This window comes from Gobius niger (assembly GCF_951799975.1).
Source record: "Gobius niger genome assembly, chromosome: 20".
NCBI classification, from domain to species: domain Eukaryota; kingdom Metazoa; phylum Chordata; class Actinopteri; order Gobiiformes; family Gobiidae; genus Gobius; species Gobius niger.
The window spans coordinates 26,689,337-26,713,972 of record NC_136871.1 but is presented as its reverse complement, the minus strand read 5'-3'; the positions used below and the strand labels follow the sequence as shown (position 1 = coordinate 26,713,972).

At 42.8% G+C, this 24,636-nt stretch overlaps 2 protein-coding genes across 2 annotated transcripts; both read right to left on the bottom strand.

The window, feature by feature from the left end:
• Window positions 1-9,819: 9,819 nt before the first annotated feature.
• LOC306979294 (neurogenic differentiation factor 4-like) lies at window positions 9,820-12,384 on the bottom strand. The gene is made up of 2 exons (XM_079578174.1): window positions 12,290-12,384; window positions 9,820-10,859 (listed from the first exon to the last, which is right to left on the bottom strand). The coding sequence occupies exon 2, from the start codon at window positions 10,854-10,856 to the stop codon at window positions 9,945-9,947; it is 912 nt and encodes a 303-aa protein (XP_079434300.1). The 5' UTR covers window positions 10,857-10,859; window positions 12,290-12,384; the 3' UTR covers window positions 9,820-9,944.
• Window positions 12,385-17,107: 4,723 nt separating this feature from the next.
• endou (endonuclease, polyU-specific) lies at window positions 17,108-21,909 on the bottom strand. The gene is made up of 9 exons (XM_079579422.1): window positions 21,851-21,909; window positions 20,975-21,097; window positions 20,771-20,884; window positions 19,156-19,321; window positions 18,663-18,868; window positions 18,447-18,560; window positions 18,258-18,364; window positions 17,380-17,522; window positions 17,108-17,237 (listed from the first exon to the last, which is right to left on the bottom strand). Exons 1-9 carry the CDS (start codon window positions 21,906-21,908, stop codon window positions 17,123-17,125), a joined length of 1,146 nt encoding a protein of 381 aa, XP_079435548.1. The 5' UTR covers window position 21,909; the 3' UTR covers window positions 17,108-17,122.
• Between the last annotated feature and the right edge of the window lie 2,727 nt (window positions 21,910-24,636).

Here is a 24,636-nt window from a genome sequence, read left to right as displayed (position 1 = left end):
TTTTTGTTTGATTTGCTGCATGTAATACATGTCCTACCTGCTCTGAAGCGTAAAATAATAGCTACATACTCAAGTACGTCTCAGATTAATGAAGGAAGCATAGGAATTATTAGCATAAGACCTAAGAAACCTGCACCTAACTGAAATTGTGTTGCTCTCAATCCCTTGGGGCCGGGACTCTGGCTCTTCTCAGTTTGCGGAGAAAGTAGATCCAGTGATATTATGTTTGTAGTCCAGGATAGGTTTTGTGTGACGTGTACACCTAGAAACTTGGTGCTGGTCGCCCTCACCACTGCAGCACCATTGATTATCAGAGGAGCATGCTGGGCTCGTGCTCTCCGAAAGTCCACAATATTCTCCTATGTCTTCTCCACATTTGTGTGCACCATGAAGCCAGGCTGCTCACCTCACGCTTGTAGTTTGTCTAGTCTCTGTTGCTGATGAGACCCTCAGAAGAGCTTTGAGCTGTACTTTGGAGTGGAATCATGGGCCAGCAGAGTGAATAGGAGGGGGCCAAGTACACAACCTTGGGGGACACTCTGTGTTTAGTGTGACAGTTCTGGAGGTGGTGCTGTTGACTTCCTGCTACTTGTGGTCTCCCTATAAGAAAGTCCAGCAGCCAGTTGCACAGTGACATGTTGAGCCCCAGGTGGACAGGTTTGTGTGTGAGCTGATGTGGTAATATGGTGTTGAATGCTGAGCTAAAATCTAAGAATAGCCTTCTAACATAGGACTCTTTTGTGTGAAGATGTGTGAGGACTGTATGGAGATGGCAAAATGAGTGGCGCGATTGGCTAGATATTCAAACTGTATTTGGACCAGTGACCTTCAGAAAGTCGGATGAGCTCTCACCTACTGAGCCACCCCTGCTTCGGAGATCAGACTTCACTACAGTATCTCAAAGTAGAAAATAAAAATAAACTTACTGTCCACCTTTGCTGTATGTCAAAACGATCACTTGCAAATGACTGACTAAATCCGTCTCTCTTACACAGCCCTCACAGCTGTATCTCCAAGTGCTGCTCCAGAGGCGATACTTGAATCTGTTTGATCTAAGAAGTAGCATTTTGTCACATATAATATGAAAATGGGGCAACGCTTCATGAAGTCAGGTCTGGCCATCAGAGTCTCTTTTGGGATAAGTGTGCCGCATTTGCACACCATGCGGAGCTGCAGTTATGTAACATGATCTTCTGGAAACGCTGTAAATATTTGGTGGTTTTCGTGTTGTTGTGGAAAGCCATCGAATGATCTAATTGTTAGTGTCACGTCCTCTGAAATTAGATTAGCCAATCTTCAAATGAAGATTCAGTAAACACACAACACACAATTCTTTACATAAACCGGGAGCACTAACAAGGTTGCAGCCTTAAAAACCACTTGACTACCAGCTGCGCCATAATGGACTATTTCACTGATTCCATATTTTTTCAAAGTATTTGCCTCCTGTGGATGACAGCTTGCATTAGAAAGCTTCAAACATCAGGAGGGATCTGTGTACTGAGATACTGATGATGCTTTTGTTGCTGTTAAATGCTGATGTTGCCAAATGCCCGCCACAGTTTCTGCCTCATTATGAAACAAATATGTCACTTACTAGGACTCAAAGCGATCAGATGAAATGTGTTCCCTTAGCCATAAATGTCTCTGTTCAAGCATCACAAATAAATCAATGGTTAACTTCCACTAAGATTTGCATCCAGATATGTGGCCTGGCAAGCAAAATCCACAAAGAAAGGGAGTTGAAGGATCTGTTAAAATAACCGCTGAATGATCAATAAATGTATCCTATCAAACTAATTATTGTACTTGTATTCATCCAGGAAAGATCCACTGGGGTAAAAAAAAAAAGCCAAGGTACAATCAGTGTGAGAAACAAACAAAGCTAAACACAATTACAATTGAAGTCCAACAGCCGCATGTGGTGGTTTGCCTCCAGGAAGTGAACTCTATCTCAGTACAATCTCATACATCATCAGCCTCTGGTGTAACTGTAGCACAGTGTAAATCTGCTGACTGCTCCACTCCTCTGTCCTTCAGCGAGTCCCTGAACCAGCCCAGACCCTGACGATAAGCCATAGTAGAACAACGTCGGCAGAAGCGTCACAAAAATCACATTTGCAAATACCACATGGCCCCCCTTTTGTTAGACAGGGCCGATCAGGGCGAAAGGGGTCAAAGAGCTGGGAGAGACATTCTGCCAATTATCGTAGCCGGGTCTCGAACCCATGACACTGTGACCGGAGCAGTTTTTGTATGGTTTAGTCTCATGCCAGTCAGTCGAGGCCGCCCCCTGCGTCAGCCTCACCTCACCCGACACTCCTAACACCGTCACACTGAAGGTCGACAGCAAACTCTGGGAAATGTGATCTGTGAGGAGGACGTCTTAAAGACACATGCGCTCAATCTAACCAGTCCCACTCCCCGCTAACTTAGCCTAATTCAAAATATATATATATATATTTGACAAAATACTTCAATGATTCACACACAGTGTGTGTTGTGAACAGAAATGCCAGAAACAGCAGTGATATAGTTTCCTTCCTGTTTTGTTTCTACTTCGTAAACCACAAACTCAAATGACCTAATCTCAATCTCAAATCTCACTCACTTGTAAATATAATGTTCTCAATGTCCAGAGCATTATATACACAATCGAGGGCAGTGGACGGAGGGAAGGGGAGAGGAGAGTTCAGCTTACTGACAGCCTGGTGTATGAAGCTGTATGATGCAGGAGTCGGTGGAACGGGCCCTGTCCGGATCATTGTTGAGTTTAGTCCAGTTTGAAAAGACCCCTGGGATATCTAATCAGTTTACGCTCTTCCGTTTTCTGTTTGCAGTATTTGAGATCTGGACCGAGTGACATCCACATAGCTTTTTATAAAGTGCTTTGTTTTTACATTTTAAAAAATCCTGACTGTTTCCAGGGAGACTGACTGACGGTGAATTGCTAAACTAGAATCTATGCATTACATGTACCACTCTTCTTTTGAGAACCCCAGTGATAACAACCTGAAGTGGGGACATCTCAGATCACCACATGAGCCAGACGATGACTGTTTAAATTAGGCTTATGCTGAAAGTCTATGAATGAGCACAGTTCAATGATAAAAGCAAAGTGCACATTCCTACTTTGGCTCCATTCCTTCCTTTGAGCACATGACATACTCCTGCTTTCTTCCTGCTTTGGGCTCTTTTCATGGTAAATACAGGGCAGAAAATAAAGAAAAAGTTTTTTGTATTTTAACTTTTGACAGAAAATAATTATAAATCGCGTAAAGAATAATAATAATAATTTTTAAAAATGCCACAATTGCTTTTAATTATGACAAAATAATTTGGTTGACATTTCTGTTTTTTATGTTGAGTAGTATTTTTGTTTTTGTCCTGTATCTAAATAGATTAACAATGGATTGGAATGACATGCATTTTCTTTCATTCACGGCATTGGATCGAAACTTACCTGCAAACTAAATGGATTTTCAGTCATTTCCAAAGAGTCCGAATTCATTTTTCCTCCTCTGCTCTTTGCCAGTGTAGCGCTGGCTGGACTGAGTCACAGAGGGGAGATTCCTGATCAAACAGCTCTCATCATCAGGCTCATTAAGATCCCACTGTTTCACATGGAAATAGGTTACGTCTATTCCCTCTCCACATCCTCTCTGCTCCAGTCAGTCTCTCGCCAAATGGTCCATATTATTCCAGACCTCTGCAGTACATTGAAAATCAAACAGCAAATCTAAACACGTTGCGCAGCATATTAGTGTAGTAGAGGCTATATGACTTTGATTATCAGAGGCACTTGAGTTCATACTTTAAAAAAAAAAGCTTGTGTTTTTGTTGATATTTTTCTCAAAATAAGCAAAACAAACAGTAAAACCTGGGCAAAGGGGCTTGTACACAAATATCAAAGGTTCATGGACGTGATTAGAGAGGTTGGTTTGGTGTGTATAAGCCAATGCTGACCCCTAGTGGCCGTAGTGTAGCGCTACAGTTTGTCACATCTATCCAATAGGGGCAGTCGATAGTTTGATCAAATTCTTCTGCGTATTTGACTGTGCTCGTGAAGAAATGGATTTAGCCTGTGAATGTACTCGTTGCACTTATTTCACATGTGTGATTGTTAAAAGGAGTTTCAGAAAATAGAGTAAATCAGTTAAGCTTAAGTAGAGATTTTTCAAATATTGATTGAGCTGAGGATGTTTTGCTTCCACTCGTATGAAGGCTGGTGGTGAAGTGTCTTGCCCAAGGACACAACTACAATGTGCACCTACAGGCGCCAGGATTCTAACCCCTGACCTTCCACTCATGAGACGGCCCGCTGTCGCCCACAAAGACTATTTTACTTAGTGAACTGTCGTATAACAAGAATAGTTGTCATTTGGCAGTCCTTACCCCTCAGTGAGTCAGCAGAGTTTCAACCTTAAACCAGTGGCTCAGGAGCTAGTAGCTCTCCAGCCCTTTCTAGTTAGCTCGCCAATCATACATGTCTGTATATGCTTGATGACTCACATTTTTAGAGTAGTTTTTTGGTTGTGTTGAACACGCTGAACACAGTCTGCAAAGCACAAGAACAAAAGTCGCATCCTGTGGTGTGAGCTGCACCTAAGACACATTTGACACAAGTGTTTTTGAAGCGTGCGTAGCTCTCAGACGAGCTCACACACACCTCTATTCCTTTGATCTGTATTGTCTTGTTTGTGTTGTGTATCTCTATATGGACTTAGAGTCTGATAACCAAGATGATGAATGAAACAGACAGTTTAACCATTGAACAAAGCGAAGTGTCCTCACCGCAGTCAACCCAGACCAGTCCACGATTTAAAAATCCTTCTTCAACTGAGAGCATGCACAAACATCAGTAAAGCTTTTTTTTTTAATTGAATAATTGGAGGTGGTCAGTGAGATTGACTGATATAAGCCAGACTATACTGGACTATCATCGATTGTCTGGAGGGAAAGCTTAATGTGACCTTTACTGTCCAAAAAGTGCCATAAATCCAATTAACAATATCATATTCATCTTCAACTTTAAAAACTCAATGAAGGCCGGGTCTCTAACAGAGGCCGGGTCTCTGACAGAGGCCGGGTCCCTGACAGAGGCCAGGTATCTGACAGGGGCCGGGTCTCTAACAGAGGCCGGGTCTCTGACAGGGGCCGGGTCTCTGACAGGGGCCGGGTCTAGGCCGGGTCTCTGACAGAGGCCGGGTCTATAACAGGGGCCGGGTCTCTGACAGAGGCCGTCAGAGGCCGGGTCTCTGACAGAGGCCGGGTCTCTGACAGAGGCCGGGTCTCTGACAGAGGCCGGGTCTCTGACAGAGGCCGGGTCTCTGACAGAGGCCGGGTCTCTGACAGAGGCCGGGTCTCTGACAGAGGCCGGGTCTCTGACAGGGGCCGGGTCTCTGACAGGGGCCGGGTCTATAACAGGGGCCGGGTCTCTGACAGAGGCCGGGTCTCCGACAGGGGCCGGGTCTATAACAGAGGCCGGGTCTCTGACAGAGGCCGGGCCTCTGACAGAGGCCGGGTTTGCGGCTGGCGGAGGCAAATTAAAGCCGGTCTCTAAAACAGGCCGGGGCTTTTAATAGAAACTATAGTGGTAGAAATGTTCTCCATGTTAGGAATTTGTCTCATACTGGTGTAAATGAAAACTCACGTGCAGGAAGTAACAAACGGGAACCCGGGCCGAGGGGGATGCTGCGGAGGAGCTGATCCGAGCGTAACTTTGACACAGATTTAGCCACTTTTCAAACCTCCAGTGACTATTTGTGGAAACAGGGCAAGCAAGAAATGTTGTGTGACCCCCCAGGGTTTTAATAAAGTCTCCATCCAGCCGCTGGGAGAGTGTTTGCAATGTTAGTAAATGAACCTAATATTTTAGGTGCAAATGGACACAAATCTCGTTTTTCTTTGTTTTCCTGGTCGTCCGTTTTGCTCAAATAGAAATAAAGGCCTGTCTCTAATTGTGGCCTGGTTCCAATAAAGGCCTGGTCCTAGATGCCCTTGAGTAAATAAAGGCCCCGGCCTCTATTAGAGCATTTACGGTATGCTGTGTTTGAACTAGGAACGTCTGAACGGTCTAAAACACCTCTTTACTGACTGTAGACATTCAACTAAAGCCCTAATAGTTTTTCTCTTGTCTTCTTTAATCCTTTTTCACATTTGCGGTTTCCTCTCAGAGGTCAGCGCTCCTGTGTCAGAGCCCTCTCCTCTGTCAGGATTAATACTAATGCCTCCACTCCGACACTGATCTGCAGCGTAATACTCTTCTATCCTCAATTACTCAGACCCGCTGTACATCCACATCCCGTTTGAAATCATACACATAATGGACCATCGCTTCAACTGTCACGCAGAACTCACTAAATATTTCATTTCTGTTGTAGTGCGATATATCTCACTGAAGTGGACGTGTTTACGCTACAAATACCTGCTTTGGACACGAGGAGGAAGACGAAAACAAGCCATTTTTAAAAATCCATAACTAATCTGGAGATGGGTGCCTGGGAATAAACTCCAAATAGTAGATATAAATGAATATTTCACTTCTCAGTCCTGTGGCTATGAAAGGAGAGTTGTGACGCCGCCACTTGTATTCAGATCTGTGTCGCAGAGGTCAAAGGGTTCAGCGCCGAAGCTTATTGTTCGTGCTTGGTCCCAAAGCGCCGTTTTTCAATAGTAAATCTTCTCCTTCAGCATCTTTGTGCAGTGGAGTCAGGTCAGTCAGGGAGAGAGTGAGCGAGACAGAGAAATTCTATGGACGATTTCGGGTATAGAGCAAATACAATGTTACATTTCAAGCAGTTATGTCTTTCATTTTGATGCTTTGCGATTGGTGTTTTGTTCCACATAGGCTTACGGTAATCCTTGCATGAAAACAATGCCATGTTTTTCTTTCCGTTGCAGGTCGATGACTGAGTTTAGAAGGATTAAGGGCGTTTTATCCGTAATAGCTGACTTACCGAATAATACTGCAAAGAGATGCCTCGGAACTCCAATGAGGTGACAGTGAAGCATTCTGCAGTACACACCAAGGCCCTTTTTGACATGATCACAGCCTAGCGTTCCCTCCAACTTCATTTGACCTTTCTGACCTCTGACCTGACCTCTTGGTGGGTGGCCTGACGCTGACCACTGCAAACAATGCCGTTGGTCTAAATGAGCAATAAAACTGAAATGAACTGTGGTCCTAAAGGCTGAAGGATTGTAGTTCATTTTGCCCAGTGGTGGAGAGGGACATAAAGAGAGCATGTGAGAGGAAAGTGAAGTCAAATCTTGAATAACGGGGAGTTGTTTTTTTTACATTCTTTCACCTTAGCTAAGACCTACAAATTGGTGGTCTGATGGTGACTTTTTTGAAGCATTTTTTGAAGCATTTCCGTTTCGCAGTTTTTGTGGCTGTTTGTGGTTCTTTTTGTTCCCAATTTTATGTTGCGTTTTCGTTCTCGTTTCCATCGCTATTTTAACGCTTTGGTCAACAAGGTGTAAGATTTGGGTAAAACCAAACTGGAGAAAATGTGCTTGGTTCAGTAAGAGGTTTAACGCGCCCATGTGTCATTATAAGAGTAGACTGTAATGAGACCTGGTACGGATGTATCAGGGGACTGTTCAAGATAGAATTCCATTGACACTGAGACTTAAAGCAGTACTAAGTAACGTGTTTACCTTAATAAATCCTTTCCGTAGTCCCTGTGGGGGTAATACAAGTGTTTATGGGATGATTGGAGGGTCTTTCATCTCCCCCTGGTGTCTCTGGACAGAAAACCATGTTTGCAACTTGACTGCCACCGGTCTGGAGTCACCAATACACACTAATGGAATCACGAAGAAGAAGCTAACATGCTAACGGGCAAAGCTAACTGTGGGCTAACGTAACTTTAAACAGTATTTACAGCCAAGTTTGAGAGAAAAAAAATATTTCCATTGTATAATTGGATGCACAGTAACCCTCTCTCCCTTCGCCTTTCCTGTCAGCGTAGTATTTACTCTCCAAGACAATAAGTTAAAAAAATCGTAACTTGCTACTACACCTGCAGTTGCGCTTATGGCCTCTAGGGGGAAGAGTTACTTAGTACGGCTTTAAAGGAATAGGCCACCGTTTTTACATACTGAGATATGTTCTTACCTTAGCTTTGATGAGTTCTTTAGGACCTGTCTGATCTTCCCCGTGCCTTCAGTCACGTAAACACAGCGCAGACGGCGTTAGCATTTAGCCTCTCCCTCTCTCCACTATAGCTCCACTACAAAGTATAATTACAGAAAATTATGTGGATTTTCTAAGTGGATAAAAGGGGGAACTATAATGTAAGGCGTAATAATACCAGGAGTAGTTCGAAATCCGCGCAGTAATCTTCACTTTACTGCGCGGATGCCAAATTACTCCTGGTTATTACTCCCCTTTTATCCGCTTAGAAAATCCACATTGTTTAATTTTGTGTAATTATACTTTGTAGTGGAACACTTCACGTAACCATATTTAAATAGGGAAAACGTGGAAGAGCTTGGTAGCTTCTATCTTGACCTGTTTTGGAGCTATAGAGGAGAGAGGGAGAGGCTAAATGCTAACGCCGTCTGCGCTGTGTTTACGTGACTGAAGGCACGGGTGAAGATCAGACAGGTCCTAAAGAACTCGTCAAAGCTAAGGTAAGAACATATCTCAGTATGTAAAAACGGTGGAATTTGGACTGATCACACACAACATTGACAAATGGTAATACGATGCAGACTGTGCCATCAGGCTTTTACAACAAACTCTTATGGGTTAGTATAGGGCCTTTAAACCTATGGTTAATCTCCATCATCCGCATGGGTCTTTGTAATGGTCTACAGCCTGGAGGTAGCTGACCGTTTGGAGTTAGGACAAAAGGATAAAATGTAAAGTATTTTGTGTTGTTTTTAATCTAAAAACTAAAATTGATTTAAAACTCAAATAGACTAAAACAAGGCTAAATAGGGAAAACACTGGTTGACCGGGCTAAGACACTCTTTTGTTTATGTACGTTAATCTATCACCCGGGTGCGTCTGAGGACAGGATTAGGATGTCCCAAAGTCACAAACTCATGTGGTAATCATGAATCTTTATCTTCTTTGCACTCTGGCTCTTTCATTAGATGCTCCCGGCGGATTAGTGATGCCAAAGAGAAACAAGACAAAGTATAAGGTCGTCATAGGTCATACTTTATCAACGTACAAACGAAAATACTTTAAATAATAAACAAAATTCAAAAACTAGAACCTGAGAGTGACATTTTTAGCTACATTTTGCTACAAACTCTACCTCCCGACATGTCATAAGTGCAAACATATAAATAACACACATCAAAAAATAGAAATCTTACAACAAAGATATGAACAAAAATCCTAAAGACCACAGACAAAGACAAACATAGCTGCCAAAATGAACCAGAAGATCATTTCTTATTTAAATTAGACAATAAGTTAAATAAGTGAGAGTTAAAAACATCAGATGCTACAGAAGTGCTGTTGAGAAGTGTTTCCCAAAGTAGTTTTAGTTTTACTCAATGTCTTTGGCGGATTGACAGTCATCTGGATTCAACCCATCCTTTAATGCAAATTGAGCAAGGAGCATGGGTGACCGCCCAGACGCCCCTCACTAGATCATGAGCTCATGCCTTGGTCAGCACTACAGACCGTTGCTGTTGGATTAACCTATTGTTTAGTCTTCTTCGATTTGTTGACTGCATTCAATAACGGAGCCAAAGCAATTGAGTAAAACTGAAAAAATCCACTTTTCGCCTTCATCACTATTTGGTTTTTACTTTAAATTCATACTTGAATACTTATATCCACTTTCTACAGCACACATTTGGTCAGTTACGGTAGTTCTTTTTGCCAACTTCAGACAATCGATCTTTCGCTCAGTCCAAGACACTCAACGCTGTTATTGTCAGTTCAACAGAGACAGTGTTCCTCCTGCATCAGCCTCTCAGTCCCTGTAGATGGCGCTCATGTGTCGGGGAACCACGTGGTAAGACTCGTACTGCCCCTCGAGGTTGGCATCGTAAGAAGTCTGGTACATGCCTTGGTTTTGCTCGGACGGCGAGTAATGTTGCTGGTGTAGGTACGTGGGGGAGGTGTCTTGTTTGGGAAGCATGTTGTTGGATATGCTTAGGGGAGGGGTGGGCGGGCCATCGTAGGGGGGCGTGCCCACACCTGTCGAATGGCTGTCGTACAAATTTGCCTTCATAGACCTCAGGTGGAGCAGGTGGGCGGAGTCAAAAGTGCCATACGGGGGACTGGGGAGACCTGGTGTTCCGTAGGCCACTGGCGAAATTTGCCTTTCCTCCGGCTTGGCCTCCAGTTGGAGACACCCCGACACCAAGTTACTGGTTGGTTGTGAAAGCCCCTTACACAGCGTCTCCATGAACGTCCTGCTCTGCATGGACACTCCTCCCTCTAGCGCCTCCGACAGGGCGCAGATGTAATTGCGCGCCAGTCGCAGCGTTTCGATCTTGGACAGTTTCTGCGTTTTGGAGTGGCACGGCATGATGCTCCGCAGGTTTTCCAGGGCGTCGTTCAAGCCGTGCATCCTGGTCCGCTCTCTGGCGTTGGCTTTGACCCTCCTCGCGCGGAATCGCTCCTGACGCACTTTTGGCACGCGCTTCTTCTTGGGGCCGCGCCGCTTGGATCCGTCCTCGTTCCCCTCGTCTTCGTCGCCGTCTTCCTCGTCATCTTCGCTGCAGCCCTCGAGCATTTGTTGGGATAGCGGTGTAGGAGTGTAGTCCTGGGGCGCTGTTGGGTCGAGATCTGGAGAACTCATTTCTTGGTCCATCCACTGCGCTGAGCTGGAAACTTCTTCCTCCTCAGCTCCTGGTCGGGCATACGGCTTTATCATCATGATCTGCAAATACAAAAATAGTAAAGTTGCATTAATCGGCTAAAATACAGTAGTTACTATAGTTAGTTAAAAAACAAGGCAAAGTCCTCAAAAACCTATTTTATTTCTAGGTTCAACGTTTCATATCAGTGAGGGGGTGCTTTCCTGTCGTTCCCTCCATCAGCCTAAAACATTCAGAGGACCTGGACTTTAATGAGGACAATTTAAGGCTAGAGCTTTTAGATTGACTTTTAAAGGGATTCCTCAAGGCTGTATCCTCTTCCCCTTATTGTTTAGCAATTATATACAGGAAAAATAAAAGCTCTATACAAAGTTAGTGCCCAAATGTCAGTTCTTGGCTAAACTAATAAGAGAAGCAATTGTTTTCAAAGGGCGACAGCTTTCAAATGGATTTTGTGACCTGAGTGACCGAGAGTGTCCTGTCAAGACAATCAAATCTGAAACGGAATCTTTACAGTTCAAAGTAATTTGTTTAAAGTCGCAAAGGCCTTAATTGATTTGCACTGATTGAGAAGTTGTGTTTGAAAGAGCCTAAGTTCAGCTCAGTAGGCCACTGAAGCTAATCCAATTTTCAAACACAGTCTTGAGTAGCTTTTCAGCACTGGACAGCGACAGGTGCGCCACAAGCAATTTTGTTTGAAACGTGCTTGAAGACAGCGCACAAATCCCGTAAATGCACATAACTAACCTCCGATAGTGCACACACACCCCACTGTTGTCACAATATTTTATTTTGCTTGCGTTGCCTTTAATCCGTGGTGCGCTCCTGAACAAGTAATGCCCCCGCGAGATAGACTAAAGCCTCTGGCCGCCTCGCAATCTGGGCCACCGTGGGATTTGTGGATGAACCGCCGGCTTCGGGATTAAACCAAAGATCGCCTCCCCAGATCAACGCGCAGTGGTCGGAAACTTGGATTAAATTGAAAAAAGAAAAAAGAAAAAATCAATTGAGAATGAAGTTGGGCTACATGTTGCCGCCATTACGCACGAAAGGTCATGTGCGTAATGATTTTCGAACCTCAAAATCGGGGTGACAGTTGTTTTTTATCGAGTAAAAACGCTTGACATTTGATGAATGTAGTGGGATAATAGTTATAAAGTTGGCTTAAAGAATAGGCCGACATCAAACTTTAGGCAACAGAGCAACAACCGTTTTGGACAATACTGTGATTGGCCTAGTTTGTGAATCCTGTTCAAGTGTTAACTCGGCCTAGAAGTAGGTCATAAAGCCTGACTTTTTCCTACATTGACAAAGATTAAGTTACTGCTCTCTCTGCAAATATGTTTTAAACTGGCATCGTTTGGGTTCGGTCCAGACCTCCAATATATTCCACTAATCTAAGAACACGGTGCATGTTTTATCTTCTTCTATGGATGGCCCATGCACGTGTTCAGTTTAGTTCAGGACATGTTAATACAACAATGGTCCATACCTCGATCTGTAACGTGGTTTAGTTGAAGTTGAAGACGCTCCACTTTCCGTCCGTGAGCCGCGCGGTGCGTCGGGGATGACCCTCTCGGAGATGCGCCAGTGCGTGTGTCTTCGAACGGGGCTTAAAGGGCTTATAAACCCCTCGCTCCGGGACTCCTCCCCCACACACACACACACACACACAGCGACAGGACGCCCGGGACGGTGGGGCTCGCGCGTGGCCGGCCCGTGGCTCGAGGTGCGCGTGTGTGGGGGGGGGGGTGCAGGGAGGGGGTCACGGGGGGCTTTTGTTGAGCGCGGGCGGCTCAGCGGAGACGCGCTCTGAGTCTAACCCAATGTGACAGGCCGGAGCTGGGCACGAGCAGGTGTTGGCGCCCCGGCCCCAGAGACACCCGTCCACGCACGCGGCCAGAGATGAGTTTATTTGGATTTAGGGGAGGCCCGGGCAGGCTCCATATGTGGCCTTTATCTTCTGCAAGCTCACAGTGTATGGACATTCTTTTCAAGCTCTTCATCTTAAAGCACACGCTCAACCGACACCACAAAACTACACAGGCCTCAAAGCAAAATGTGTCACTTGTTGATCACATGATTTACGTCTAAACAGACAATCTTTCCCCCAAACTCCAGCCCTGAAATTGTATCAGATTTTAGAAGCTCTTCCCCCCTCACTGTCCTGTTGGTGATCCTTTCCAGCTCTGTGTCAGGCCTCTTTCTGCCCCTCCCTGTGGGTCTGTCCTGTCTGTACCCCACACCTGCACCCTGTGGGGCAAACAGAGCTCCTGCCTCCCCTGGGCATGAGCAACCAGGGAATGAAATGGCTTTACTGTGCAGCCAATGTACTCAACAATGAAAGTAGAATATAATTATAGGTATATGCTTATGTTTAGTTCAGTTTAGTAGCCATTTGCAGTAAAATAAAATAAAATAAAAAACACTGAAAAGACATAAAAACAAACAAACAAACGCCAATTAAGAAACTTCAGGGTAAAATACTGTACAAAAATAGTCCATGCAAAAAATTCAAGTGCTTTGTTTAAAGACATTGCAGCTTGTGGAAAGAAACAGTTCGATCAGCAAAACATTTGAGAGAGCAATGCCTTTTCCCTGAAGGGAGCAACTCAAAAATGGCCCCTATAGCAGGGTGGCCTGAGGTGCCATTAACAAATGTTTATGTGCACAGAATGCTGGGGTCCCAAAGTGAAGGGGTCGAGACACGGGACACTGATGTGAACGCTAATAAACCAGGTTTAAAATGCTCTGCACCTGAAACTAGAAATGCTAAAAAAATTTAGCTGTTATTTAGCCTATATGACAAATCTGAGCTGCCGTGCTCCTGATGAGAAGTATGGTTCTTGTGCATAGTTCGACTGGAGAGCAGAACCCCAGAGACAAGAGGAGAACATACAAACTCCACACAGAAAGGCCTGCTCAGTCTGTTGATCAAACCTGAGACGTTCTTACTGCGAGGCAAAGGCTCTACCCTCTCAGCCACTGTGTCTCCGTGTTGTGATCCGACCCGGCCTCTTCCTGTTCCCAGATCAGGCCGACCGCGCTACAGATGGCCCGTTTTGCACTGCGCGGCTCAGATGTTTCCATGTATTCTCCTCTGAATCTTCTCCACTCCGAAAGTCTCACGCTTGTTTTTTTACCGCATACGTGTAATAATGGCGAGTGTGAAGGTCGGAGTTGAGTCCAAATGTGGCACGATCCTTGGTGAATTCCCCGTGCTTCTGTTGGACTGAGGGGAAACTTGTCCATCTGTCACAGTCCTCAGAGAGAAGTCTATCTGTGTCAGCAAAGAGCATCAACTGCACTAATGTGCGACGCTAAACATGCTGTATGAACAATGTAGTGACATACTTGACAGAATAACATCGCTCATAGAACTCCAATGGGCTGCATCGGTGAAATCTGAATGGAAGCAGCGACATCCCCATGAAGAGGAGCTGACTCAAGTCCTCCATCTTGAGATCTGCCATCATTGTCAAGAACGTGAAGGCATCGTTTTCCCCCACAGACTCATACAGATGAACCTCATTGATCTGTGGGGCCACTTGTTTAAGTTGCAGCATTGTCCCTGTGACATTTGTTTTGCCATGCCCAAAGTGGTGTTGCTTGAGGTCCCCCCCCCCACCCCCCCTTCACATCTGGTCGCCGGGTATCACCGATGAAAGAGGGCGCTGCCGTTGTTTGCGTTTGTGCGAGTATTGAGGCGAATGCAGAATGATTGTTGCAGTGAGTTTCATGGTCACACGTCAGCTTTAGAGGCGCCGACACTAAAGCCACTCCACAGGTCCTGATCCGGCCCAGGCCTCACAGACCGGACTGAGGACCTCTCCTCTCGTCTGTGACCCCCCACCACCTCCACACCACACACACACACACACACATACACACACACACACACACACGCGCACACACACACACACACACACACACACACACACACACACACACACACACACACACACACAAAGAATGAATATGGCTTAAAAGCAGTTGCGTTCAGAATCTTGTTTTGAGCAGAGTTTTGAAAAGTGTATCAAAAATGTTCAGATTCCGTATATATGCTGGCTATAGATTATTATTATTATTTTTTTATTTATTTTTTTACAAACAAGCAAAAACAAAGGTAAGCCAGTAATAATTTAACAAAGCTAAGGCTATGCTCCACTTGACATTGTGTTGTGGTGGTGAAAGACGATGATCAAGTGGCTCTATATTTTTGGACGTGTTTCATAGTATTTACTGGTTTTAATGTGATTTATTTTCTAAGAAGCAAAGTTACCAGCCCATGGAGTAATAAAATGAAATAAGAATATAAACTGAGTGAATCAAAAAGTCGTGATTTGGTCTTAATAATTTTGAAAATATGACTTATTTCGATGAATAACATCTGTTGTAAGTAAATAATGATCATTTTTATTTCAGTGAAGCAGCAGTTTTAATGAGGAAATGTTGGACAGAAAAGTTGTTTTTATTTGAACTTTTAAGCTGCTGACAGGAAGTGACATAGATACAGGTAAAGTTCCAGAGCATTTTGACTCATTTCCCATTGACATGAAATGGTCGGCACGGCAACGGTTTAAAATTATTTGCCTCTATCTGTGTCACTTCCTGTCTGTGTCCAATAAGGAAGTGGAACTATAAACATCATAAAAATTGTCAAACTAAAGAATCAATCTTTAGCAAAATCTTAAATATAATTGTGTTAATATGCTTTAGCTAAAATGTGTCTAATGTGTCACATGCACTTTAAGAAAGAATTACAAAGTTGCAAACAGACCTACTCTAAGTAAATCCACACATTCTGAGTCCATGTCATGTTGAACGTTTGTGTATTTTGTGCGGTCCACAATCACCCTGCACCCTAACCCTCACATGAGAGCCGTGTCAGAGCGCGGCGCCCCCCGGTGAGCGCTGACCGCCTTCAGGCTTCTCTTTATGGGCCCATTGTCTGCTCCATAAGCAGCTTTGTTTCTGCATGTGCAGCTGGGCTAGCGCCGCCATTAGCTCTGCACGCTGAAGAGAGAGGGTAATATAATTAGAAAACAAAAGTCAGGTGGTGGGACAGTCCCAGTGTGAGCGTGTTTGGGGGCGCGCTGGCGGGTGGCCAGCTATAATTTGATTATGAAGTTGTGTGAGCCACAAAAGACACAATTGAATCTTTTTTTCTTTTATTTGGCCCACTGTGCTTTAATTTGATTCAGTTTGGGGCTTTTAAAGGGGCCAGTGTTGAAGGGAGAATATTTACTTTTCTAATTTCCTCTTAAAGGGTGACAGAATATGTGCTTTTACTATTACTTAGAACACGTTTTCAACTTTTCAGAAATAATTCCAAAATGTTCAAAGAAATGCCAAATGTATAATAATGTACTTTTGATTTGTTTCACTTTTATTTGAGCTCATTTATTGTTTGTCTGTTGTTTAATTTGACTTGTACGTCCGGTAAGATGTTTTTCGTCCACATAAAGTAATGTCATGACTAAAGTTGAATGTTTGGTGTCTCTGGTCAGCCTCTGGTCTCTGGTCTCTGGTCACCCGCCCTCTCTGGTCAGCCTCTGGTCTCCTCTCGTGCTCCTGCGGCTGCATGAATACGCGCCCATCACACAATAGGATCAGTGGCAGCTCGTCTCTGTAACACTTTCTTTAACCAGGCCCCTGTTCAGTCACCAGACCAGCGTTTATCCTGTTAGTCACGATAGATGAGGGACCCCCCTCCTCTCTCTCTCTCTCTCCTGCTCTGCCCCCCTCCCAGCTGCCCCCGTCCCGAACGCGGATGATAAAACCAGATTTGGCTGGTGGCTACTGTTCGGAGCAGGTCAAGCAGAAAAAGACCTGTTTATGTCTTTTTGTTGCAGCATTTATCCCCCAAAAAACTGCCTTGTTGTTTTTAGTTTTGGGGGGTAGACTTATGAGACAAAGGCACTTGTGTTTAATCCACTGCCGGCCTGTGCTGGTGCAGAAGCTTATGCTCTCGACAAACCTCCATTTTGTTGCTCCATTAAACAACAAAGTTTGATCAGGTCCCAGGAGACGTCACATTCTCATGCGCCCGATGTGTTCAATACTTTCTTAAAGTGGTAATAGTGAGTGGTTGACGCCTTTCCTTATGGACAGTCTAGACCAGTATTTTCCACCTGGGCGAACCGTGAGCTGCAATATCTCATCTGAGCTTTGAGGAGAAGGAAAAGAGACCTTTTTTTATTTTTAATCTGTAAAGTGACCGACTAAAACTACATGTTTGTTACTGTCAAAAGTATTTACCACAACAGGTTTTTTAAAACTAACTTTTAATCACTCTTTCACAGGTTTCTGAGTGCGTGGCTGTTCAGGGCGTCGCGGGGAAAGCAGAGCCGATGTACTTCTTGCCGTCTCCGTACGTGGACTTGTCCCAGGTGTAGGTCTGCATGATGAGCGTCTTTCCCCCCAGACTCAAGTAGCAACTGCAAAACAAGCGGAATCAGGTCAAGCTTTGGTAGCGGCGCCTTTTTAGACTTTCATTTGCCCTGGTGTAACTCCATACACTACATGCTTCTTTTCCTGTGAAGCACTTTGACCTTAAAGCACCAGCGGTGAAAGACTGACCGTTTGCCGGGGCGGGTGATGTAGCACAGGCTGTAGAGGGCGAAGTCAAACTCGGGGCTGCAGCCGATCACAGCGGAGCCCACCTGCTTATAGTAACCGTCCCATTTGAACTGCATCCCCAACACGTCCGGGTAAGAGGTCCACTGAGCAGGGGAGGGGGGGATGCAGGAACAGTTAATTAGTGATTCAATTGAAGGCTTTCATCTGAAAACAAAGAAATACTCAAATCTACATAAAAACATATTTTATTATTGAATAGAATCGACTTTCATTCATAGGTTTGTATGGAAACTTAAGGATGCTTTTACAGTCTATGTACATTAAAGCAGCACCTGGACTATTCTGGTCTTGTAATTTCTAACATTTTTAATCTTTAAAAAATATTCCCAAAATGTATCCTGTGTAATACATTTTGTGCCTGACCGCATGCTGCCTTCAAGAAAACCTACTCACACTGCACAACATAAACTAGAAATATTAAGGTTAAATAAATCAATAAGTAACTGCCTGTCCAAACCTGTCCAATTTTAGCCTAAAAAACTTGCCCCATGAACAGGTTAGTTGAAATGAGTTACTCAAATTAAAGGCAAGAACATTTTCACTTATTTCTAGTTTACAGTGCAAACTTTTAAACCTGTCTCTTTTCATAAAGTTCTTCTATACACCGGCAATTTTGTACATTTTTACATAATAAAGGTTGTGTTTCAGTTTAATGCTGCTAAAATCTGAGAAAGTGAGACAGGCTTCAACTCTCTCCAAAAGGCTGCACGGACCAACGAAAACCATTATTTGTTCATTCAGACTTTTTTGTTTTGTCTCTATTCACGTTTGGGCTCAGTCAAAACAAACGGAGCACTCTGGTTCGTAACTGCACATACAGGCCCATTGAAGCTGTGGCTGTAGTAGTTGAGCTTTCCACTTTTCTCCAGGAGATAGAACTGGATCCAGTTGTGGAAACCAGACACTTTCCCTCCTTTCACTTCACCTGAGACAGACATTTCAGAGTCACAAGTAACAAAAGAATAAACTTGAATCCATGTGTCCATGTCCTCTGTGCGCCTCCAAACCTGCAAAGATGTGCTCGAAGCCGCTGGAGTCCATTTGGCCATTGCTACGAGAGTAAAGCCCGAACCACATGTTCTTCAGGTCCTGGATGAACTCTTCCTCAGAGGAGTACACTCCTGACCAAAGCAAGACATTTTCAGTTGATATATGTACAAAAAAAGAGGAATTGCGCCCTCTTCTGGCACTACGTATAGCTGCTCAGTAATACATCTTTTTACCTTTGCTGTAGAGAAAGGTGAACAGCTCTCTGCCCACTTCGGTGTTGGACATGGTCTCTCTCACGAAGTTGTCCTGTTCCTCCAGCTGCTGCCCGGAGAAGTCCTCAGTCTGCCCCGTGAACCGCTGGTAGTTATCCAGGACGGCCAGCAGGGCGGCGTAGGTGGGTTTGGAGAAGAGTGACGACTCATCCAGGTAACGGAACAAACTGGATGATGCAAAAAAAAATAGAATTTGGATTAACAGGCCACAATATTAGGTACACTGGTTTGAATTTGTCCATTCAAACACACCATCAAAAACACACAGGGAACAAAGTTATTTAGCCTCGGGTAAGTCCTGGTTTAATCATGCTTTGGTGTATTTGACTATGCTACATTTACCTCATAATTTCAACACTAAAATTCTCTCCACTAAAGCGTTCCCCTTTCACATTCATATTGCATCCTTTCAAAATGCTTTGAAGTTGCCAGCAGAGGGCGCCTTTTTGCTCACGGTTTGTTGGCCTGGTCGTTCTGGGAGCCGGTCTGGGAGTTTGAGATGAGGGTCTGGGGGTCAATGATCAGCTGAGATCCCGTGGCCTTGTTCGAGTCCAGAGCGAAAAGAGCTTCAGAGACGGACTTGATCTCAGCGTCTGAAATCACGTCGCCCCCTGCTCCACCTGAGACGACAGACACACTTTAAAGACTCAGGAACCGTGGGTTAGTCGGTGTTACGGTGAAGAAACAGGCACAACACCCTGAATGGCCAAGTAACAAACAAATGTGTCTTTTTTTTATCATTTGTTTTTTTTTTCAACCATTTTTTTCCTACATTGTGCAAATTAGAAAAAGAAAAATGCCACTCTACAATGCCATCAAGTGGTCAGAAGTAAGAATGCAGTCCTTTTGTATCCCTTGTAATGGTCTACCCAGAAATCAAAAATGGTTTTCAAGTACAATTTCAATTAAAAAGGCAACAATCTTTTTTTTTTTTGGGTGCATTTTTGCCTATAAATGTTCGAACAGGTTTACACATCTGACTCAGCATCATTATCTAATTATTATTCTCATCTCAGAACATTCTGAACTACATTTCACAATCCAATTACAATTTTAATGTGTGTCATAATCTTTTGAATGCAAACATGATCATGATAGGTCTGACGCCATATTTACAGCACTGGCATCAATGAAAACCCATACTGAATTATTGGGCACTATTTAGGCTCTTGTTGCTGTTGTGAATTGACTTACAGGATCAGACAATTTGCTAAATATCTCTCCTCTGTCCTCTCCACCTTTCACACTGTTGCGTCGAATACAGTTGTGTCTTATATTTTCTTTGCAATAACATGGAAACCAGTGTTAATTTCGTCGATTTTAGTCAAAGTGATATTTTTGAATTGGACTAAAACTAAATTAAAAGTTTTTCATGAGACTAAAACTATGACTAAAATGTCCAGATATTTTAGTCGACTAAAATAAGACTAAATAAATGAAAAGGAGAGACTAAAATCATCCAAACTTCTATTGTCCGTCTGAAAGAGCCTCAGATCATGTAACTTCTCTGCCAAAGGATCAGCTCTGAGCTTTGTTCATGTGGAGCAGCTCCATGAAGCAGAGGAACAAGATTAAATGTGATTATAATGAATATTATCAATGCAAAGTCCACTAAATTAGTCTTAAATTTAGTCGACTAAATTGACATGAAATTTTAGTCGACTAAAACCAGACTAAAATTGAAAAGATTTTTTCGACTAAATCTCGACTAAAATGACATTACATTTTAGTCAAAAGACTAAAACTAAAACTAAATTAAAATATGTTGTCAAAATTACCACTGATGGAAACAGAGCTGTATTTCCAGCAGACCTCCCTGTCATTACTGTGCTGTAAAGTAAAGCCCAACCACCAGCGATTCCTTTATACTTGTCCCAGCAAATTGTTTTCAAACACTTTATAGCACCGTGCGGCTTGTTGGAGAGTTTTGCTTCCCCTTTCTGAAACGGCAGGTGTCCACAGCACAGGGGCAGTCCGTGAGAATCAGTCAGGTGCATCATGGTTTCAGCACACACGTGTGTTTGGCACGTGAGCCGTGTTTTATTTCTGCTGTGTGTGCTTTTCCTTACACACGGCCTGGTAGTCTCCGCAGCAGTTGTTGTATTGGCTGCACTTGGAGTTACAATGACACTCGTCCTGAGAGTTGTAACTTTCATCACATCTGCCCTTACAGGAGGCGGAGGCTGGAACGATCAAATCAAAAATAAAAAAGTAGAATTAGGAGCAAAACGTGGCCTAAATGAGGCGGGCATGACGTGTGTTTGTTTCCTTACACTTGCAGACCTGAGCGTAGTCCGAGCAGCAGTCCCCGTAGCGCTCACATGCAGTGTTGCACTGGCAGCTGAAGTCACTGTCTGTGCCGTATCCACAGCGGCCCTCGCAGGAGTCCAGGGAGTCTGCGGAGACAAAGCACTGCTTAAGGTGCAACTACAACACATATTTAATCATATTTATGTGTAAAAACTGTGGGGACTTGTCAAATACAGAATCACTTTTGGACTACCATACCAGTGTAACCGATCTTTCCTTTATATTACAACAACAATGTATGAAATCACTGGAATCTGAAAAAATGCATTGATTTGTTTTATTGTTATTATTACATCAGTATTTACTTAAGGTTAAATGTAAGTGTAAATTCTATTACAGAACTAATCTATCTAATTGTATTTTTATTTCATTTTCTATTTTGAAATAGACTATAGTATACTTAGTACTTGGAAATCTGTTGCTCTTTATCTTGCTGTTAAAAGGCTATTCATTATTCTCGCCGTCGTCCTAAACCTTTATTTATTTTTAGAGTTGACAATTACATATTGTGTTTGAAATTATAAATAGTTCTAGTTCTCCAACTTGACTGAAGTGGGTCTAAAAGGAGATTAAATCAGACCGTCAGCTGGGTGTAAATCGAGTGTAAACCTGAAAAAACACCTAATTTAAATGCATTGATAAAACATGAATGAAATTATATGCAAATAAAATAAATCAAGTCTAAAATTGCAGATGACCCCGAGTAAAACCTGAAGAAGCCCAACCAAGTACCTCCGGTGGCACATGTACCTTAAGAATCACAGGTTTAGGTAACTTAAATATCCTTTATATTTTCTTCTTTTGACAGGCTAACATGTACTATAAGTATTAGTTCTTACTTGCGTCCCCCTGGAACAAGAGCACGGCTGAAAGCAGCAGGACACCGATGACCTTCATGTCTGAGTGAAATGAGACTGAGGTTTGGGTGGTTTTCAGCCTTTTATACAACACTGCGTGTGGACCTACAGAGCATACTCACATACTCGCAGCTTATAACACTGTCAGCAACGCTATCTGCATTGGGTTTACCATCTTGACTATTTTAGTCAGTGTATTATTTACTAATCTTTGCTATATCTTTATACTGTAAGTAAAACAGCAATATTATAACATAACACGTGACCTTCAAGTCCCTGGGAAAGTGGACACCTGTCACCTGCTCTGATAGACATTAAAGGATCCGAAACACTAAAAATAGTCATCATGTGTCAGTGCCTGTTCTTTTTCTGTCCTCAGTGAAGAAGAAGATAAAGTGCTTGTGTTATTCAATTGAGGAATGGAAGTTGCAGATCAACTTCAAAATGTTAATGATATGAACAGCAAGGGCAACAAGAGCTAAATTGGGGTAAAGGCTGGTTATCTATTCCCCCTCTCATTTGTCACTACGTTTATATGTGCCACGAGTGCAGGACTGTGGGAGGGAATAAAGACCATCACAGACTATAAACCTGTGACAGTGACACCTCTCTGCTCAAAGCTCTAAATGAATTCTTTGCTCACTACGAGGCACTGAGCAGAGCCATGGAAACCTCAGTACGTTTGTTAGTGATGGGATTTAGCTGCTTTTAACCTGCTGTAGAGCCGACAAACCTTTCTGACATTAATGATTCAATAATTGATATTTCCATACACACTGAAGGCTTATTTTAGATATAAAATATCTTCATTTTGCCTGGAGAAATGGTGAGCTTCTAACTAGGAGTAAAACTGTGTTTGGCCCTTTATCTGTTGTTATTTCAGCAGGAGATTTAGATAAAATTGTGTTTTTTCCAACATTATTTAAATGATCACAGAATATTAAACACATTATAACTACCAACTTTTCACTGAAAATAATGAATGTTTAGAGGTTGTTAAGAGGTTTAATGAGGTTTAATTAAACCTCTTAACCCCCACCTGAACCGAGTACATGTTCTCCAGTTTGGCAACAAGGATGACAATACAACATAAAAGTGACATAAAAAGCAACAAATTAGCGCCAAAAACATGATTAAGACAAAAAACACAACAAAATGTGACAAAAACGTGGCAACAATGCAACAAACACGATCAATTTTGTAGTTCTTAGCGTTCAAACAAGGCGTTTCTGTAGCCTTTGTAGGCTGTCGGCTTCAGTCGAAAAGCTTTAAGTTATATTAAAGAAGCAGTAAGTTACATTAAAGTGACTGTGCTCTAAGTAGGAAAAACAAGGATCTCTCTCCACACTTGACACTTTTAGAGGGACTGTCAAGATGGAAAAGTGATATAAGTACAATTGTATTGAAAAGACAATGTTAAATTGAATTGTTATGCACCAAATGTGAAATACTTGTACTATTTGGAGGTATTTATTGGGTTTCTGTGCTTGTGTCTTTAAATTCAGCTCATTACATCAGCCCACTCCTATTAGTGTAAGTGTGTAACGTTAGAATGAACCAATCACAGTAAAGTGTGAACTTAAAGATGAACATTTCTATCACTATGATTTCTATGTAAAGCACATGCACATTTTCTTCTTCTCCTTCTCAAACCTTTGGTGTAAAAAGACAATAATCAATACTGTATACAGAGCACTATCAAATACAATAAGGGGCAGTAGAGCGAGGGAAGGGGAGCGCTGTCCTTCAGGATCTGACATTGGTTTCAACCATGGTAGCAGGCAGAGGTGGATATAGCCAAAAACATTTACTAGTAAGAGTAACGTTACTTTCAAATATTTTTACTCAAGGAGAAGTAAAAAGTAGTGGCCCAAATAATTTCTGATTAGCCTGGCTTCCGTCAGTCTACCCCAGGGCAACTGGGTAGTACTTACCACCACAGGGTGTGGAGTGAGTGGATATTGACTACAGCGTAGTGCTTTGAGGAACTTATGTCTAAGCCACTATTATAACTTTTTCTTTTTTTGCATATTTCCATCACTACAGCTATATCCTAAATTTGATAGAATACCTGTTCATCGTAGAATACATTTGCAGATCTTGTAAAAAGTACTTTCATTAATTGAGATTACAGATCCTATAGCCAAATATAACATAAAATGATTTTAGCAACAACGCTATTTAAAAAAAAAAGAAGTATCGACTTGGAGGATCTGCACTTTTAGTCAAGTAATGAAACAAAATACTTCAGCCACCTCTGTCAGACCCTCTTCTACAACTCAAATTGAAATAAACATTCTGAATTTAAATAAACTGACTATTTTTTTGGGAGAGTAGGGTAAAACAGCAGAACGCCCTAATGGGAGAAGGTGAGCTCTCCACAGGCTCTTCCCACCACCTTCATATTAATGGTTGCTCACATTTTCTTTTAAAGTGTTCTGTTAGGGTAAATAACTGTATTGTCGCTTTTAATTGAGTGTATGCATAAACCTCCCTTACAAAATTGAAAAGCCTCAGATCTGAATGTGGTGCGTCAGTCGTTCTTCTCCGGGACCCCCACAATTGCAGATGGTTTTGTACTATCTGAAGAGGCCCTAGTGTTTGAGAATCACTGGACTCGAACAGAAAAAATGAAACTAGTCAATGAAATGAATGAATGAAAATGAAAACTCCCCTGTCCCTGATTTGGGCAGTCTCTGCTCTACAAAATCTGTGCTGTTTATTATAGTGCACTCACACACAACAAAGGTAAATTATACAACGTCCTC

Excerpts from the sequence above, each read along its gene's own strand:
- LOC306979294 (XM_079578174.1), bottom strand. The coding sequence starts at position 10,856 with ATGATGATAAAGCCGTATGCCCGACCAGGAGCTGAGGAGGAAGAAGTT.
- endou (XM_079579422.1), bottom strand. The coding sequence starts at position 21,908 with ATGAAGGTCATCGGTGTCCTGCTGCTTTCAGCCGTGCTCTTGTTCCAG. Across the intron at positions 18,869-19,155 it reads AACGACCAGGCCAACAAACC|TTTGTTCCGTTACCTGGATG; the intron begins GTGAGCAAAAAG and ends TGCATCATCCAG. Across the intron at positions 17,523-18,257 it reads GCCACAGCTTCAATGGGCCT|TGGACCTCTTACCCGGACGT; the intron begins GTATGTGCAGTT and ends TCCCCTGCTCAG.